Below are 20,775 nucleotides of genomic sequence, written 5' to 3'. Positions count from 1 at the left end.
TCTATGTGTTAGTGCTATGCACAATATTGAACACATGATGCTGACATGGTTTCTTAACACCTTTCCTCAAGATCAACATCATGAACTAGGCCTTCCCTCAAGGTGATGATTCTAGGGAATCGAAGAAGGATTGAGCATTACATTTTATCACACCCCTTTAATGGGAATGTCTTTCCTCTAAGCCAAACCAAAGGCTTGTCGGTGCTCCTCAAAAAGATCTTTGCCAAATGGTTTGGTAAAGATGTCTACAACATTTTCTTTGATATCACAATGCTACACTGTGTTGTCACCAAGTAACACTCTTTCTATGATGAAGTGTTCTTTGACATCAATGTGCTTTGTTATGGAGTGATATATTGGATTCTTGGCCAATGCTTGAGCCGATTGCTTATTACAGTATCTTGTTCTTGGCTTTGATTCCTTAAAGTAATCTATTTCTAACAATAGATCACTACACCAGTGTTATCTTCTGGCTATGGACAAAGAGTTCTTTGTTGTATGTATGGATGCGAGTGGTACCTCGATTGGGACAATGTTGATGCAATGAGGGCATCCCATTGCTTATGAGAGTAGAAAGCTTCAAGGGGCTGAATTGAAATATATCACATATGAGGAGTTATTGGCAATCATTCAGTTATGGAAGCATTGTCTATATGGTTCTACTTTCAAGACTAAGAATAACCATCAAAGTGTCAAGCACTTACTTTCTCAAACCATTGTTTCTTCACAACAAATTAAATGGGCTGAATATATTCAATCCTTTGAGCAACCAAATAGAACTTAGTAGCTGATTCTTTGAGTAGATAGCCCCAAGTTAATCACATTTGTGTGATCAAGAAGAAATCACTAGGAGCAATGGCTGAAGCTTATCCTTCAGATGAGGACTTTGCTAGAATTTACAAGAAGATTCAGCATGATGAGGTTGGAGAATTAGAGGCCTATTCCATCGTGGATGGATACCTTGTTGGGATGTGCCATACATGTACCATTTTGGCATCTAGTCATGAGTGAGTTACATGCAAGTCCATATTCTAGACATAGAGGCATTAAACGGACTATTATAAATATTGAGAAGTACTTCCATTGGCACCTAAACTTTGCAAGGAAGTTTCAGTTTTTGTTCAATAATGTGATGTAGGTCATCGCATTAAGACTACTAGTCTTTTGCAGCCTTTACCCATTCTTTCTAAAAGGTGGGAACACATTACAATGGATTTTTGGTCAGGATTCCCTAAGGTTGGTCAGTTTGAGCAGAATTGCACTGTTATAGATAGGCTGAGTAAACATGCTCACTTTATTCCCTACAAAAAGGAGTTTTTAGCTCCTAAAACAGCAAGGTTATTCATTGGGAAAATCTTTAGGTTACTTGGGTTACCAAAATCTATTGTCTCTGACAATGATGGCCGTTTCATTAGCAACTTTTGGATACCCTTATTAGAGAATCTCGAAACCTAATGGAAGTGCACTACACCCTTCCATCCTAAAGGAGATGTGATAAAGTGAGAATGCCAATCAAACCATAACTACTTCACTTTGATCTTATGTGCATGACCAACCTAGAAGGTGGCCAAAATTCTTACCCATGTTAGAGTTTGCTTATAATAGCATTGTACATACTTCCACCAAGAAAGCCCCATTCAAAATCATGTATGGGCAATATTTATCCACAAAGAGGATGATTGGGTTTTACTCAAGATTGATAAAAGAAGAATCAAGTCAATGAGAGGAAGTACAAAACATGTTAAGTTAGCACCGAAGTTTTATGGTCCATTTTAGATGTCAACACCCTTATATCTAAAAGAAGGATCCTAAGCTTATGAGTTGAAATTACCAACCCGTGATGCACAATGGATGGAATAAGAGTTCTTTACACACTTTCCATAGATACTCGTGGATTTTGCATATTTTCCATAGATACTCACGGATTATAAAGAGGCGATGCAATTGCAAAAGTAAACACGTGTGTATGTAAGAGAGAGAGACAAGAGATAATCCAAAAGAGGACTACTCGTTCAAGCAAGAGAGAGTGGCATGACAAGAGAAATGATTATTTAGTTAACTGATAATCTTTAGAATATTATTATTGTTAGGTGCCAATTTGATGGTGTGGTATATGTTTGTATTTATGATCGATCAAAGTGGTGTAAATAAACCTGTGACACTATGTAACCTTGGCAAGGGACAATAGGAAAGGAAAGGGTGCATTTGAGTGCATTGAATGGTAGGTGCAAGGGTCATAGGCTAAGGGTATGTCTAAATGGGAAGACGGAACTTGAGTGGTCTCAAGGGACTTATTGATGAAGGGATGCTTCGCTTCATTGTGATTGTGATCATGTGTCATTTTCATCCGCCATCTGTCCCCCATCTTGCATGTAGGTCGAAAAGAGAAACAGTAATCTCACGAGGGCACTCTTCCCCCATTGGAGGGCCAATCAACATTCAAATTCTGCATGCATTGCACACATTTGCATTCTTCAAGAGCTTGGAGTTCCCAGTTGGGGCCGAGTTTCATTGCTACGCCACCTTTACCAATGTGCATGCATGTATGCAATCACACGAGAGAAAATAGTAACTAGGATTAACAATGGGATGTGAGACGCCTCTTAGATAGCTTCATGGGGAGAAGTTGGGGGGGGGGAAGAGGATTTGGGACAATTAAGAGCAATTGTGAGGAATCTTGGTAAAGTGCTTGACAAAGAACAAGTGGGGCTTTCTATGAAGGGAATGGAAGCTATAAGGCAAGTTCAATGTGTTCACATGGATGCTTGCGGCTAGCGAGACTAAAGAACAAGGCGAGTGTGAAGGGGAGGCCTTATATATAGGGAATGGAGGCCCTCAAGGAACATTTAAGTCTTTAAAGTATTCACACGGATACTTGAATGAGTTACTAGAAGTTTTTCGGACATGCACAATTACTAAGATTTCTATTTTGACTATTTAAAATTTAACAAAATATTGCAACCAGACCTTCATAACGCCATCATCTTCCTGTCAAACAAATATATTCTAAAACACAAAATGCTTCAAAGCCCATGGAAGGTGTGTGCATAGCAACAATTGGGATGCCCATCAAAGGGGAAAAGGCTATCCATGGACGTGCTGCCTGCTATCCTTCTTGCCATACTAGCATAGTCTATCCAAATAAGCGAATCTCAAAAGATGTGACGAACCTTGCCAAGATGATACGATGGGAACCCAAGGTTCTATGTCCACGATGGGATCACATTCTTCTTGAGATGATATGATGGGGGACTACAGGCTTGCTGCTCTGAGATCTCTCACATTATGCTTGTAACCCATGACGCGAGACCTATTCTTTCCCTCCCCTGATACTATTCCATTCCTCCCCTTGCTTCCTATGACCTCTTATGCTTCCCTTGTACACCTTTCTCCCCCTTCCCGTTTTTCACACCAACCGTTTCTGCTCTCATCTTCTAGGAATTATGCTTTATGATTTTGAAGCATATGGTTTGTATAATATTCTATTACAAAATATTTGTTGCGTTATTTATTGAAAGATGGCAAAGATGGGGCGGTGTTTCAATATTAAGACACTTTTTGAACACGCATACTATTTTAACATGCAGCTTCAAATGTGCTTTGCGAAAAGATGCTTCTGTAAAACGATATCCAGAATTTCAATGATGAGTCCATTTTCTGAGAAATTGTGAGTGAAGGAAACTCTTTGGCATCTACTAATCATCCTTCATGTAATAGATGGATCATTTTTATATAAATGTGTTAGCCATCAGACAAATTATATACAAGCAATAGATTTAAGGAATGAACAAGACTGAAAAAAAAAAAAATGGTGTGCGCTGTAACATAAATGAAATCAAATTCCATAAATCAAACCAAACCAACCATCTGGAAAGTACCAGGCTCCTAATTCCAGGTCTGAAATTCTAATTCAAGAGACAAATACCCCTATTATTTGAGCATTTTGAAAGCATCCTGTGCAGAGAACATAACCATGGTGAATCCTTGGTTCAAAGGTCTTGCGAATGCATCACATGAGAGCAACAGTCAACTTGAAACATCTGGTTCTCATAAGAATGTGCATTAGCCTGTTGTAGTCCTCTTGCTGAATGGCTTTCCAGGAGTAAAGACCTTTAAAGGCAAACCTATTATTTCTGTTTGGTTAAAACTTTCATCAGCACAGCATTCCTGGCCTTTCTTAGGTTGGTGAGAATTAGTTTTCTGCTTCTTTTTATCCATCTGCTTTGCCATCCTTGCAGGAGAACCAGACCACAACTCCAGAGAATAACATTTTAGTGTCATCTTGCAATTCCTTTTGCAAATTGCTGTAACTGATTTTGAACTGCTTCCCAAGCTGTGGCAGCGCAAACACCGTTTTGCTGACAAAGAAAAATGCCTAGGAGACCTTTTTGCAGCAGAAGACGGTGACATTTTCATATTGTCTATCGATTTTGTGGGTTTGTTGCTTGTTGATAAATGATCAGACGTGTCCCTCAATGATGGAAGCCTAACCTCAGTTAGGGCCTGTCTTTTCTTTACCACATTTGAGCCAGGTTCCTGTTCACCAGACCCAGAAAGCTTCTTCCTTGGAATATCGTTTGCCTCAGAAATCGAATAAACGGCAACATTCTTCACAATCATATCTGCTGTCTTGTTCTCCCTTTGCCCATCCAACAACCATCTACACATACATGATGAAATTGGATTTATTCATCCTGCAAAATTTACTGACAAAGATCCTGAACAGACTGGCACACACAATTTCTAGTGAAATTACAATCCGTCCAAGGGCTGACATCACTGAGTTTCTACGTATCTGCTGGTCGGTTCATCATGCAAAAGGGGATCACCTAATTTCTTGCCATGAAAAACGGGCAGGATACATGGATATGTTGCCCCATGTCTTATATTTGTTAAAGCCATTTCCACCAAATGATTTAGGTCTGCAAACGTGTGAGAGGAAAGAACAGGAAATTTTGCAAACCCAGAAATGTAATAAAAGTACCTTCCCTGTTTAACCCTTGAATGAAGGGCCTCAACAAGACACAAAGCCAAGCAAAGGGCTCCAGCAAAACAAAGCACCACAACGAAGCACCGGTCCCGGCGAATCATGAGAGCCTCCCCCTCTGTAGGTGTGGGGATTCTTTCCTCTATTGATTTTCCTCCACTTGACAGGAGGGGTTTGTCTCCGCTACCAGGTCGGGTAAGTTCTTTCACCCGACCTCCTCTTGTCGATGAGGATTGTCAGCTGGAACGTTCAGGGCCTAGGTGGTGTGCCACATCGCCGCCGTAGGCAGCTGATTCGTAACCAGCTTCGTACAGGTGTAACCGGTGATTCTATAGATATACTCTTTCTTGAACTGGATTGTAGAGATTGTGCTAAGTCAGGCAAGTTACTTTCAGAACACACATTTTGGTCGCCTACTCTCGGTACCAGGGGAAGTATTTGCATTTCTGTTTCTTCTACTATGCTCCCCTCGGTGGTTGGATACGGGTTATTGTTCCCTCTAGAGCTCAATGGATTATTTTATTGATTGGGGGATGTAACTTGTAAGGTTGGCTTGCTTAACTTGTACACCCCAAACATTAGAGGGGGCTGTGTCCTTCTATGGAAGGAATTGCTCTCTTGGTCCTCTATTGCACATCTTTGGATTATTGGAGTGAGATTTCAACATGGTTGAGATGCCTTCAAATAAAAAAGGGGGGCAGAGAAGGTGGGATTCACTCTTTGGAGAGAGCAGCATGGATTGCCTTCCTATTTCAGTTCGGTGGCAGAGATGCTTGGTATGATGATGCTTGTCACACTCAGCCACAATCACTAATGTTTTCTTGGTCAAACAAGAGGGTGTAGATGATTGGGCTATGGATAGAGGTGGGTCAGTATGCATTAGCACTGGGCCACTTCAGACCATTTTCCGATTGTTTTGATGATTGCAGAGCCTCGGATGTTAGGACACTCTACCAGTATCGGGATTCCATATGCCTTTTCTGCAAAGGAGGGCCTCACGGAGGCTATTTTGCAGATTTGGGGTTCTCACATACATAATGGGCAACCTCACCCATCACATGTGGCTTTAGCCCTCAATGATATTAGAGATTTTTAGCACTCAGTTGCTCGCACTAGGAGATGTGAGATTCTGAGACGAGAGGTTGGCATTTGTCAGCAACTAGTAGCCCTTCAAAGAGAGACAGAAACGGCCTACAGATGCTAGGGTTTAGGAGTTCCTTGCTATAGCAAGGGCTCAGCATCAAACACTATTAGATCAGAGAGCAAGGTATGCCTTTCATACCAGAGAGTCATTCTGAACTCAGATCGAGGTAGGGTCAATAAGTATTTTTTCTCTACTCTTGGACCCAGACATAGTAGAGAAAACTCTCAGCTTATTGACTCAGACGGCATTCTACAGATAGATCCTAATGCTGTCATGCATATTGCTACAGATTTCTATATCTCCCTTCTTACAGCAGATCCAGACACGCAAGCCAGAGATGATGCTAGGGATGCTAGTTGGCAATGTATACCTATGTTGGTGAAACCTAATATGAGAGTCTCACTTGATACGCATTTCACCAACACAGAACTCAGGACAACTCTTACTGCCCTTCACAAGGGCAAGTGTCCAGGTTCAGATGGACTGACTCCTTTTTCCATTGCTTTTTGGGATCAGATTGCGAATCACATTACCTCAACCTTGCAGGCGTTTGGGACTCCGGTGAGATGCCTGACTCACTTACGGAGGGCCTCATTCATCTTATTCCAAAAGGTGGTTGCAGGAATTCAGTGTCCCAATGGAGACCAATCACTCTATTGGGCATTCTGTACAAGATTTTAGCGAAAGCAATCAGCCTTCGTTTGCAACCCATTCTTCTAAACCTCATTCATTATTCATAGACGGGCTTTGTACGTGGTAGAAGCATATTTGATAACATTTTCTCATTTTGGGAGGCTTCAAAGTGGGCCACGCACAGTGGCACAAGGCTGGCCATTCTACTTCTAGACTTTGAGAAAGCTTATGACAAGGTAGATTGGAGCTTTCTAGAAGGAACTCTTCTTCGTTTTGGATTCACAAATGCATGGATTAGAGGGGTATCTCCTCTCTATAGATCTGCCAACAGCCGCATACTTATTAAAGTCAGGGGAGACACGTTCCAGATCTCTAGATCAGTCCATCAGGGATGCCCTTTAGCCCCTTTTCTTTTTTTGTTTATGGCTGAAGCTATGTGTTATGCTCAAGCCGAGATAGCATGACCTCGGATAGATCGGTGGGCATTTTCTCTTAGATGGCCAACTTTTGTAATAATTAATGTGCGTAATTAAATGGTCAAGAGAAGTAACTGCCAAGGTCCAAGGTGAGGGCGTAATGGCATTGACTAGATAGTTCTAATAGGGCTAGGGCCTAGGTGCATCTAATATGTAAATTGCCAAGGGGCAATTGTTTTAAAGGGGAACTCCAAGAGAGGGGTGATAAAGGATGCATCTAAGTAAGAGCCTAAAATGTGACATGTGGCCAGGAACTATCTAGGGAGATTGGGGTCTCAAGGATAAGGATGAGGGATAATCAAGATGAATTACGAAATGAGTCGAATCCTTCCTTGAGAGTTTGGCTGGGTGGACTAATAACTTGCCATCGCCCGTGATTGCGCTAGGGAAGGAATAGTTAACAAGAAGGTTTTAACACTTGGTATCAGAGCGCAAGGAACAGGAAGAGGTTCGTGAGCTTTGAGGGAAGCTACGGACGAACAGCAGAAGTCTAGTGGGAAGGTACGTCGTCGATCATAGCAGTCGGGACTTCTCAAATGGTGGCTGGATCTAGAGGGTCGCCGTGACGACGAAGAGACCGACGGAAGTTGGTAGGGACGTCGAGAAGAGCCGTCGCTGACGAGTCGCCTATTGACGTGCTGAGTCGTGGAATGGCCACCGTGGTCTACGAAGGACTTTAATCAACGGACGGCTAAGCTTGGGACAGCGCAGTTGGTTCGACGGTCGAACGAAGAATAAATCGGTTGGCTCGGTACACCAAGAGGAACACTATAACCTCACGGGAGATTCAACGGCGGTGAAGTTGCTGCTTCCCGGGGAATTAGCCAAGCATGTAGTTTCAGAAGGCACCAAGGCTGTTACGAAAATCATAAGTGCCTGAGTTCAGCGGTTTTGCGTCCAGAATGTCTAGATAGCTCTCGACACCATCTCAATAGGTTGGCAGTAGTTTCTGTTCACTTTTTGGTTGGGGTGTGAGATAAAGCGGAACGGCTGGACAAGATACGAGGCTGCGCACATTCGTGATTTCTTCCTGGGCTTCTCTTGTTTGAGCTCGTGTGGGGTTGGTCTACAAGAGATTAAAGGCTGCTTGCAGAATTGGGGAGACAGCCGTTGCGGAATTCGAGAGAGCACATCGAGTCCGAAGAATCCCAGGGAGCACAGTTTTTATATCGCTTTCCAGTTTTTTTGTTTGCAGTTTATATTATTTTTAAAAAAAAAAAAAACAGAAAAGTAAGAGTGAAAAAAAAAAATTTTTTCCCTTTCAACAAAATGGAACCAGAAGGGCAGAGTTCAAGGGTGAATCCTAGTGAGTCTAGAGCTCAATCTACACAACAGATGTCACATCACGCAGCACCTACATTGATTGGTAGGATCTCAATATTAGAGGATGCTTTACAGCAGATTATGAACCAGCAGCTTCAGGTGAATGCTGGTCAAAATGAGATTAGGGAGATGGTGCAAGCCTTGTCGGCTAGACCGTCTAGGATTGACAAGGGCAAAGCTCCAGCAGAGCCAGAGCCCAGTGTACATTCCTTAGAGCGCGCAAGGGTCAAAGTGCCCAATATTGCTAATTATAGACCGGAGAAGTATGCTGGTCGGATGACCGAGCGCAGCTCTGATGTGATCGAGGTTTGGTTACACAAGTGGGAAGAAGCCTTCGCCATTTGTGAGATTAGATCCGATCTAAAGAAAATCCGCGAGGCCACACACCTGTTTATTGAGGCAGCGGATAGATGGTGGATAAAGCAACAGAAGGATCAAGTTGCTCCAACCACCTGGGAAGGGTTCAAAACTGAATTCAAGAAACACTTTCTCCCACCTGATGAAGAATCCCGAGCTTGGGATGCTTATAGAAATCTTCGTCAGAGGAGCTTGTCAGTGGCAGAGTACACTGACAAATTTAGGGAATGTGTTATGAAAATAACAGACCCTCTCCCTATGTCGGTTCAGTTAAAAGACTATATCTATGGACTGAACGACAAAATAAAAATGGAAGTTCGGGCTAAATATGTGACTACACTAGATGAATCTATAGCAGTAGCCCTGAACTATGAGGATGCCAGAGGCAGATCTGGTGGATTTGTGCAGGCAGGGACTCAGTATGAGCACCCGAGGAAAGGGGGATTTCAGAGGAAATGGGTTTCAAAGACAAGTGTCTCGCAGCCAAGTGGCCAAACCAAGCAGGTGAAGCCGGTTGAGGGACCAACGAAAACAAGTACCACCGTTGGGGTGAAAAGGAAAATAACTCCAATGGCAGCCCGGGCTTGGTCAAAGTCCTCATTGACCCCTGAACAAAAAGAGAAAGCTAGGAAAGAAGGATTGTGCTTCGGCTGCCTTCAGCGACATCAGTGGAAGGATTGTCCACTAAACAAAGATCGTCGCACGGCTAATATGATAATATCTGAATGCGACGTAGAAATGCAGGAGAGTCCCAGTGCGGAACATATGCAGATGCAGCTGGCGGGACCTTCTCAGAGGTTAGTACCTTGTTTGTTATGTGTATCTGTTGCTAAGTTAGTGACGAGTGCACCTGATAACATCCTATCTAAGCCCGCAGCAACGGGGTATACAGCCTTCAATGATGCGGAGTTAATCAAGATGAAAGGGCAAGTGGCCAGTCATGATGTCATTGTGTTGTTTGACTCAGCGTCAACTCACAATGTGATTAACTCCAAGCTCGTGAAGAGGCTGAAACTAAGGACAAGTCCATCTGACTATGCGTATACAGTCAGGATGGCAGATGGAAGTTCAACTGAAGTATGGGACCAAAGGGTTACCCAGTTGGAGCTTCGGATTCAGGACTATGCTGAGAAGCTTGATTTTGAAATGACCAAGCTTGCTCATGCAGATATAGCCCTGGGAATGGCGTGGCATTCTAGGAAGAATCCAGCCATTGATTGGAAAAAGCACGTATATCAATTCAAGATGAATGATGTGCTTTATGTCTTACGAGGTGAAAAAGATATACCTCAGGGACCGTTGGTTTCCGTGATGGAAATCAGAAAGGCTCAAGTAGAGTTTTTGTACCTTTGCACCGCATCGGTAGAGTCGATGGATGATTCTTCGACTAGCACTGATGTTACGCAAAGTGGTGAGATGGCCAAGCTGGCTAATCTTATAACAGAGGAGTTCTCTGAATGTTTTAGGGATGAACTACCTTATGGGTTACCTCCAGAGCGGAAAGTTCAACATAAGATTGAACTGATCCCGGGGGCAGAACCTGTAAATAGACCTCCCTATAGAATGAGTTTTACTGAAGAAGCAGAGGTGCGTAGACAACTGGAAGAATACCTCAAGCTGGGGCAGATTCAACCAAGTTTCTCACCTTTTGCTTCGCCAGTGATATTAAAGAGGAAAAAGGATGATACGTTTCGCCTCTGTATAGATTACAGAGCATTGAATAATATCACTGTTAAGCACAGGTATCCGATGGCTCGGATTGATGATTTGCTAGATGCATTACATGGAGCCGTGATTTTCAGCAAGATAGATCTTAAGTGCGGCTATCATCAGATCCGGATTAGAGCCGAGGATGTGCATAAAACCGCTTTTAGAAGCAGGTTTGGTCATTATGAGTTTTTGGTAATGCCCTTTGGACTTACCAATGCTCCAGCGACCTTCGTCATGCTTATGAATGATTTACTACGTCCGTATATCGGAAAGTTCGTAGTACATTTCATTGACGATATCTTGATATTCAGTAAAAGTGTTACTGAACATTGTGAACACTTAAGGATAGTGTTCAGTACTTTGAGGAAAGCCAGTCTTTACGTGAATAAAAAGAAAACTATACTCTGTATGGTTAGGCTTGAGTATCTAGGGTTCATAATTACTGCACAGGGGGTAGAAATGGATCCGAAGAAAGTGGCTGCGATACTAACTTGGCCAATCCCTCAGAGTCTGACCGCGCTGCGATCATTCTTGGGATTTGTCCAGTTTTATAGAAGGCATATCAAAGGATATTCCGAAATAGTATCGCCATTGACTGATCTGACCTCAGATAAAGTACCTTTTATTTGGGGACAGAATCAACAAGAAAGTTTTAACACCATAAAACAAGCTGTGGTCTCAGGACCAGTGTTAAAAATAGTTGATCCCCAGAAACCGTTGTTCCTAGAAACCGATGCAAGTGGCATTGCGGTAGGAGCAGTCCTCCTTCAAGAGGGAAGGCCAGTAGCCTTCGAAAGCAAGAAGCTTTCTCCCTCTCAAAGGAATTGGCCAACTCATGAATTGGAGTTGTATGCTGTTATCCATGCTTTGAAAACATGGAGACATTATCTGTATGGTTCAGAGTTTTATGTGGATGTGGATCATGATACTCTGAAACATTTTTGTAAACAGCCTGACTTGAGGGGCCGCCAAGCTAGGTGGGCAGAGCTCATGCAGGAGTTTAATCTAACGATTCGGTACCGAAGAGGAAAAGACAATAAGGTAGCTGATGCGTTGTCTCGCATTATGCACAACCTGAGTTTCACGGTATTAGAGAGTGCTCTAATGACCGAGATCAGAGAAACTCAGAAGGTGGACGAGTTTGTCCAGAGCTTATGGCCTAAGGCTCATGTGTTAAAACCCGGGGAAAATGAAAAGGATGACCTGGCATCCAGAAAAGGCCAAACTTATGCAAGATATACCATAAGGGATGGTATGCTAGTTAGAAATGGCAAGGTTGTAGTACCTGGTCAGAATGATCTCAGGCAGAGAGTCATTCGACAATGCCATGATAGCCCGTGTGCGGGACATCCAGGAGTCGAGAAGACATATGATCTCGTGAAGCGAGATTTCTTTTGGCCAAAGATGAAAAAGCATATTCATGAATTATGTGACACGGTGTTTCTCGTGTCAGGTAAGTAAGGCCGAGCGGGTGAAGCCACCCGGACTTTTACAGCCCTTGGAAATACCACTAAGTAAGTGGGAAAGCATTTCCATGGACTTTATTGTAGGGTTACCTGCAACACAAGGAGGGTATAATTCTATCCTTGTGGTGGTTGATCGTCTAACCAAGATGGCTCACTTCATTCCGACTAGAGAGTCTGTTAGTGCCCCGCAAGTGGCGGATTTGTTCATTAGACATATATTTCGTCTGCATGGATTGCCTAGATCCATAGTGTCAGACCGAGATGTCAGATTTACCGGCCATTTTTGGACAGCGGTATTCGAGACACTAAGGACTGAGTTAGGAATGAGTAGTGGGGATCATCCTGAGACGGATGGTCAGACGGAGAGAGTCAACCAGACTTTAGAGGATATGCTGAGAGCATATGTATCATTGAGGCAACATACGTGGGACAAGTGGTTGCCATTGTTGGAGTTTGCCTACAATGATAGGAAACACTCATCTACTGGGTTCAGTCCGTTTGAGCTGAACTATGGTTATAGACCAGCCAATCCGACTATAGTTGGAGTACCTCAGAAAGTGCCTAGTGCCGCGAACTTTGTAGTTCAGATGCGGGAGATGCTAGCACTTGCGAGAGCTAATATCCGTCAGGCTATGGATAGAGCCAAGGTGTATGCGGATGAAAATCGGTCTATAAGAGTATTTGAAGAAGGAGAAAAAGTTTTTCTCAGAATTCCTTCGCACTCGAAGTCGTTGACTTCAGGAGAGTGTGCTAAGTTATCACCTCGATACTGTGGGCCGTGGTTAATTCTGAAGAGAATAGGCAGTGTAGCCTATAAATTAGAATTGCCACAGGGGTGTAAGGTGCACCCGGTTTTTCATGTTTCACGCTTAAAGAAATTTTTGCATACAGGTGACTCACTAATCGAAGGTGTGGTTTTGTTTCAGGAGATAGAGGATATTGCAAGGCGCAAACCAACAAGAATCCTGGATCGAGGAACAATGCAAATACGAAATCGGAAGATACCCACGGTGTTGGTTGCATGGCATGGTCAGCCTCTATCGGAAGCTACTTGGGAATCCGTGTACCAGTTGCGGAGAGCATTCCCAGATTTCATCATCGAGGACGCTGATGCTTGAAGAGGGAAGGAATGTTATGCTCAAGCCGAGATAGCATGACCTCGGATAGATCGGTGGGCATTTTCTCTTAGATGGCCAACTTTTGTAATAATTAATGTGCGTAATTAAATGGTCAAGAGAAGTAACTGCCAAGGTCCAAGGTGAGGGCGTAATGGCATTGACTAGATAGTTCTAATAGGGCTAGGGCCTAGGTGCATCTAATATGTAAATTGCCAAGGGGCAATTGTTTTAAAGGGGAACTCCAAGAGAGGGGTGATAAAGGATGCATCTAAGTAAGAGCCTAAAATGTGACATGTGGCCAGGAACTATCTAGGGAGATTGGGGTCTCAAGGATAAGGATGAGGGATAATCAAGATGAATTACGAAATGAGTCGAATCCTTCCTTGAGAGTTTGGCTGGGTGGACTAATAACTTGCCATCGCCCGTGATTGCGCTAGGGAAGGAATAGTTAACAAGAAGGTTTTAACACTATGAGTATCTACATTAGATCTCAAGCTAATACTGTTGGGCTGAGACTTCCATTGAGGCAGGAAGATGAGCTTTTGGACAACGAGTTGGCAGATGAAAAGGCTGTTTTTTGGGATGCCACACCACAGCCGTTCAATTCTTTCAGGACAGCCTTGGATTTGTTTTGCAGGGCAGCAAGGGCACATATAAATTGGCACAAATCCAATGACTTTTGGATCAACGACGAGGACACTCCATACTGGGGTGTTTCCGTCATGTATTTGGGATGCCATGTAGGTGTGGGCATCTCTCCTGCACATCAGTTTTCTCCTCTGCTGGAGAGCATAAGGAGGAAACTTCTCTTCAGGAATTCGTCCAAACAACTTGGCATCTAGGGCAACCACGTGTTATTGGCCACAGTTGGGTTTGTTTGCTCATGCTGGTGCCGCTCCAGGGACAATATCATCAGCTCGAGACACCTATTAGAAACTTTCTATGGAGTGGACTTGATGGGACAATGGATGCCATAGCCAAGGTGGCTTGAGAGACCCTCATACTCCCCATTGGAGAAGGGTCTTGGAGTGGTCACCTCCCCATCTGTAAGCCCCCAAATGAGGACAGCATGGGGGAGGGAGATCTAGGGCAGGATGTGCCCAAAGAGAGATTACCTGGATGTGTGGATCTAGGACAGATCTGGAGCATTCATGGTTGGTGGGGTATCCCAAGGACGAAAGGCTGCATCAGGAGCAGCTCATGTGCAGGAAGATGGCCAGGACACATTGTCTTGGATCAGGCCTGGCATGAGGCACTCAGAGGACAGCTTCAAGATGACACAAGGTGTGGAGTCATGGCTGGACTGTGGGCAGGATTGCGACCTGCAACAGACACCTGCAGATGGTGTCAGCATGATGAGCCATATGGCGAGGGTAGTGGGCAGGCGAAGGGCCTGCAACAGACCCTGATGATGGTGCATAGGTTGGCGCAGCAGAAGCAGGGTGAATAGGCACTGACATGGTGGGGGATGGAGCAGCACATGGCAGCCCATATGGAGGGCTGGTTGGGCTGGGCAAAGCCAGCCAACCAGGCCCTATCTACGGCTGGCCAAGGGCTCAGCCCTTGCATGGAATTGCGGGCCAGCAGGCCCTAGAAAAGAGGCACCCAAAGGGGCATTTATAGGCAGACCAGGTCAGGGCCTGGTCGGCCTGTTTGGGTCGGCCATAGGCAGCCTGTGTGGTCGGTTTTTTGCCAGCCCATTAGGGCCTATAAAAGGAGAGGCACTTGCCTCATTTCATTATCCAGCAGCCAGCAGTTCCAGGGCAGAAAGGAGCAGCAGGAAGCCTACTCTCTGGGCCTATCTATAGGAGGTGAGAGAGTGCAACAAGGGCTGCAGACTTAGCCAGGAAGGGCTGGACCTTGGCTGTCTTCTAGGGCAGCAAGGTGCTGAGATCATCGTCTTCTGGAGCAGCCATTCACAAGGAGGTTGGAGCAATGGAACAGTTATCTTGGGGCCTACATTCAGGAGGACCAAGGGGACCTGTGTGCTGCAGACAAAGCTTGGCAAGGGCTGCCCACCTAGGCTGATTCACAAGCAATAAGGTGGAGAAGAACACACTGGACGGAAAGTCTACAGACGCTCGAGGTGGAGCACGCGGGCTCGAGTCTAGAGATAACTGGCTGATAGGAGGAGGACCTTGTGGTAAGATCAAAGGACCACACCATTGGTGGGACTCTGGATCTATATCTCTTGTATTGTGTCCATAGTTTTGGACGGAAATATATTTTGGTGGTTTCTCTATCTGGCTAGTTCATTGTCTATTGATGAGTCTGCACATCTAATCTATGTGACGCACATTAAGTAAAGAAGTTTGTGATTCCACACCCCACACATACACTGTGTGAGCTCTTGGGCATTACTATAAGTCTTCCGCTGTGCGTACCCTCTGTTGGGTCATTTCTAACGTGGTATTAGAGCCCAAGTAGGAGGCTCACAGGTGTGGGAGCCTGAAGGCAAGGACCTTGCTGAAGGACGACCCTGATTTAGACGCTCTTGGGAATCGACTTCCATGACTGGAGGATTGTGCCCTTGCGAGAAGGAGGGTGACTCAGGTTTAGTTAGCTGCGTTTAAAGTTCGCAGTCCAAGTTATCTCGAGATGTACTTTTGTTGCAGACCTTGCCAAAGGAAGGACCGGTTGAAACAGACCCTCAGAGCATGGTGCCTGGAAGACTCCAGGTTGTTCACTCATTATGAGGGGGACAACTGGAAGATCGTAGAGGCTGGGTTACTCGAGTTCGAAGGCGGGAACGTGACTGAAGCATGTGGTGCCAGGAGGTGCTCCCAAAGATGGACCTGTGTACCATGATGGTGTGCGGAAGCAGAACCAGACCTGGTGGAGCAAGAGCCATTGGATGAAAAGCCAGGAAAAGATTTCGACATCAAAAAGTTCCAGAGGACTACGACCAGGGAGTTACTGGAGCATCTTCATCAACGTGTTGGCATTGGGCCTGGGTGTGTCGGTGAGAGCGGGTGTTGGAATGGTCACCTCCCCATCTGTAAGCCCCCAAATGAGGAGAGCGTGGGGAAGGGAGACCTAGGGCAGGATGTGCCCAAAGAGAGATTACCTGGATGTGTGGATTTGGGACAGATCTGGTCATGGTTGGTGGGGTATCTTAAGGATGAAAGGCTGCATCAGAAGCAGCTCATGTGCAGGAAGATGGCCGGGACACATTGTCTTGGATCAGGCCTAGCATGAGGCACTCAGAGGATAGCTTCAAGATGACACAAGGCGTGGAGTCATGGCTGGACTGTGGGCAGGATTGCGACCTGCAACAGACACCTGCAGATGGCGTCAGCATGGCGAGCCATATGGCAAGGGTAGTGGGCAGGCGAAGGGCCTGCAACAGACCCTGATGATGGTGCATAAGTTGGCACAGCAGAAACAGGGTGAACAGGCGCTGACATGGCGGGTGATGGAGCAGCACATGGCAGCCCATATGGAGGGCTGGGCATTACTATAAGTAAAGAGGTTTGTGATTCCACACCCCACACGCACACTGTGTGAGCTCTTGGGCATTACTATAAGTCTTCTGCTCTGCGTACCCTCTGTTGGGTTATTTCTAACATGGTATCAGAGCCCAAGTAAGAGGCTCACAAGTGTGGGAGCCTGAAGGCAGGGACCTTGCTGAAGGACGACCTTGATTCAGACGCTCTTGGGAATCGACTTCCACGACTGGAGGATTGTGCCCTTGCTAGAAGGAGGGTGACTCAGGTTTAGTTAGGTGCATTTAAAGTTCGCAGTCTAGGTTATCTCGAGATGTACTTTTGTGCAGACCTTGCCAAAGGACGGACGGGTTGAAACAGACCCTCAGAGCATGGTGCCTGGAAGACTCCAGGTTGTTCACTCATTATGAGGGGGACAACTCCAAGATTGTAGAGGCTGGGTTGCTCGAGTTCGAAGGCGGGACAGAAGCAGGTGGTGCCAAGAGGTGCTACCAAAGATGGACCTGTGTACCAGGATGGTGTGCGGAAGCGGAACCAGACCTGGTGGAGCAGGAGCCACTGGATGAAAAGCCAGGAAAAGATTTCCACATCGAAAAGTTCCAAAGGACTACGACCAGGGAGTTACTTGAGCATCTTCATCGACGTGTTGGCATTGGGCCTGGATGTGTCGGTGAGAGGGGGTGTTGGAATGGTCACCTCCCCATCTGTAAGCCCCCAAATGAGGAGAGCGTGGGGGAGGGAGACCTAGGGCAGGATGTGCCCAAAGAGAGATTATCTGGATGTGTGGATCTGGGACAGATCTGGAGCATTCATGGTTGGTGGGGTATCCCAAGGATGAAAGGCTGCATCAGGAGCAGCTCATGTGTAGGAAGACGGCCGGGACACATTGTCTTGGATCAGGCCTGGCATGAGGCACTCAGAGGACAGCTTCAGGATGACACAAGGCATGGAGTCATGGCTAAACTGTGGGCAGGATTGCGACCTGCAACAGACACCTGCAGATGGCGTCAGCATGGCGAGCCATATGGCGAGGGTAGTGGGCAGGCGAAGGGCCTGCAACAGACCCTGATGATGGTGCATAGGTTGGCGCAGTAGCAGCAGGGTGAACAGGTGCTGACATGGCGGGGGATGGAGCAGCACATGGCAGCCCATATGGAGGGCTGGTTGGGCTGGGCAAAGCCAGCCAACCAGGCCCTATCTACATTAAGTAAAGAAGTTTGTGATTCCACACCCCACACGCACACTATGTGAGCTCCTGGGCATTACTATAAGTCTTCCGCTGTGCGTACCCTCTGTTGGGTCATTTCTAACATGGTATCAGAGCCCAAGTAGGAGGCTCACAGGTGTGGGAGCCTGAAGACAGGGACCTTGCTGAAGGGCGACCCTGATTTAGACGCTCTTGGGAATCAACTTCCACGACTTGAGGATTGTGCCCTTGCGAGAAGGAGGGTGACTCAGGTTCAGTTAGGTGCATTTAAAGTTCGCAATCCAGGTTATCTCGAGATGTACTTTTGTTGCAGGCCTTGCCAAAAGGACGGGTTGAAACAGACCCTCAGAGCATGGTGCCTAGAAGACTCCAGGTTGGTCACTCATTATGAGAGGGACAACTGGAAGATCGTAGAGGCTGGGTTGCTCGAGTTGAGGTTATGTCATGGAGAAAGAGGTATTGTTCTCCATCGACAAGAAGGGGAGCAAGAAACTATATCATTGTTGCGGGGTCAACAGAGGTGAAGTCTGAGGTGGATGGAATTTGAGAATTACAATGGGGTTTAGGAAGTCACTGGAGCACTTCCAGGGCCAATGCAGCTTCCCGCTTCTCAACTTCTTCATCTATGGGCTCTTCATTGTAGATGTTGGGCTCATCTACAAAAATAAGAGGATCAGAAAGGGCAGGGGCAGGGTCAGGGCTTGAGGTCGAGGCCTCCTCTTCCATTGGTCCCTCCTGGAGAAGGAAAATAAAGGTCATTTCCCAGGATAGGAACCTATTTCCTGTGTTTCTAATGACTCCACATGCTAGGAGATCATCAGTGTCCACCTCCCTACACCCTAGGGGTGTGAGTTGGGCTCGAAAGCGATCTAAACGCTTCATGAACCTGGTTTCTTGATTGAACAAGTACTTCAAATAATCAATTGGGACCCATCTTTTTGTAGACTCATCAAGTTGATATGCAAAACTCGCGATGTAGTCTTGCATGTACTCGATGAGGTCTTCAAAATTGTCTCGGGCTCCCAAGTAGGTGAAGGCGGGAACGTGATTGAAGGAGGTGGTGCCAGGAGGTGCTACCAAAGATGGACCTGTGTACCAGGATGGTGTGCGGAAGCGGAACCAGACTTGGTGGAGCAAGAGCCACTGGATGAAAAGCCATAAAAAGATTTCGACATCAAAAAGTTCCAGAGCACTACGATCGGAGCATCTTCATCAACATGTTGGCATTGGGCCTGGATGTGTCGGTGAGAGGGGGTGTTGGAATGGTCACCTCCCCATCTGTAAGCCCCCAAATGAGGAGAGCGTGGGGGAGGGAAACCTAGGGCAGGATGTGCCCAAAGAGAGATTACCTGGATGTGTGAATCTGGGACAGATCCAAGGATGAAAGGCTGCATCAGGAGCAGCTCATGTGCAGGAAGATGGCCGGGACACATTGTCTTGGATCAGGCCTGACATGAGGCACTAAGAGGACAGCTTCAGGATGACACAAGGCGTGGAGTCATTGCTGGACTGTGGGCAGGATTGCAAGCCGCAACAGACACCTGCAAATGGCGTCAGCATGGCGAGCCATATGGCGAGGGTAGTGGGCAGGCGAAGGGCCTGCAACAGACCCTGATGATGGTGCATAGGTTGGCACAGCAGAAACAGGGTGAACAGGCGCTGACATGGTGGGGGATGGAGCAGCACATGGCAGCCCATATGGAGGGCTGGTTGGGCTGGGCAAAGCCAGTGGCCAAGGGCTCAGCCCTTGCATGGAATTGCGGGCCAGCAGGCCCTAGAAAAGAGGGCCCCAAAGGGGCATTTATAGGCAGACCAGGTCAGGGCCTGGTTGGCCATAGGCAGCCTGACTGGTCGGTTTTTTGCCAGCCCATTAGGGCCTATAAAAGGAGAGGCACTTGCCTCATTTCATTATCCAGCAGCCAGCAGTTCCAGGGCAGAAAGGAGCAGCAGGAAGCCTACTCTCTGGGCCTATCTATAGGAGGTGAGAGAGTGCAACAAGGGCTGCAGACTTAGCCAGGAAGGGCTGGACCTTGGCTGTCTTCTAGGGCAGCAAGGTGCTGAGATCATCATCTTCTCGAGCAGCCATTTACAAGCAGGTTGGAGCAGTGGAACAGTTATCTTGGGGCCTACATTCAAGACGACCAAGGCGACTTGTGTGCTGCAGACAAAGCTTGGCAAGGGCTGCCCATCTAGGCTGATCCACAGGCAGTAAGGTGGAGAAGAACACACTGGACGGAAAGTCTACAGACGCTCGAGGTGGAGCACGCGGGCTCGAGTCTAGAGATAACTGGCTGATAGGAGGAGGACCTTGTGGTAAGATCAGAGGACCACACCATTGGTGGGACTCTGGATCTATATCTCTTGTATTGTGTCCATAGTTTTGGACGGAAATATATTTTGGTGGTTTCTCTATCTAGCTGGTTCATTGTCTATTGATGAGTCTGCACATCTAATCTATGTGACGCACATTAAGTAAAGAAGTTTGTGATTCCACACCCCACACGCACACTCTGTGAGCTCCTGGGCATTACTATAAGTCTTCCGCAGTGCGTACCCTCTATTGGGTCATTTCTAACGAAGGGGGTCTTAATATCACCGACCTAGACTTGAAGTGTAAGGCCCTGCTCTGTAAGATAGTGGTTAGAGGATTGATGCCTGGACAGGAGCCTTGGAAGGACTTTTTCTTATGTAGAATACAGACATGTACTCCCACCTCGGGAGGAGAGTGGATGGACAGCAATAGATGGATTTTTAATTCAGCCCCGCTCAGACTTCCCTCCTCTGCTCTTATGGCGGCCATTGTGAAAGCTTGGGATAGCTTCAGAAGTACACATCGAAGAGTGCCATCCTCCTTTCACGAAGAAATTAATAGGCAGCTCGTTATGTGGAATGAAAGTATACTTGATAA

At 46.1% G+C, this 20,775-nt stretch overlaps 1 protein-coding gene across 2 annotated transcripts in view; it reads right to left on the bottom strand.

The window, feature by feature from the left end:
* Positions 1–3,824: 3,824 nt before the first annotated feature.
* The window catches only part of LOC147880460 (uncharacterized), a 57,035-nt gene continuing 40,084 nt past the window's right edge, over positions 3,825–20,775 (bottom strand). The window contains exons 9-10 of one of the 2 annotated variants that reach the window (XM_087370864.1): positions 4,492–4,660; positions 4,070–4,333 (exon numbers count right to left, since the gene is read on the bottom strand). In XM_087370864.1, coding sequence (XP_087226990.1) covers positions 4,211–4,333; positions 4,492–4,660 — 292 coding nt within the window. In that variant the 3' untranslated portion in view covers positions 4,070–4,210. Of the gene's footprint in view, positions 4,661–20,775 lie in introns of both variants that reach the window. The other variant, XM_087370863.1, reaches the window with a different exon arrangement.

The sequence above is a fragment of the Dipteris shenzhenensis genome, chromosome 32, assembly GCF_047967505.1.
Source record: "Dipteris shenzhenensis isolate YYH24624 ecotype China chromosome 32, Dip_SZ_1.0, whole genome shotgun sequence".
Taxonomy (NCBI): Eukaryota; Viridiplantae; Streptophyta; class Polypodiopsida; order Gleicheniales; family Dipteridaceae; genus Dipteris; species Dipteris shenzhenensis.
Note: the sequence above shows the minus strand (reverse complement) of the source record. Positions and strands in the feature narration are given on the sequence as shown.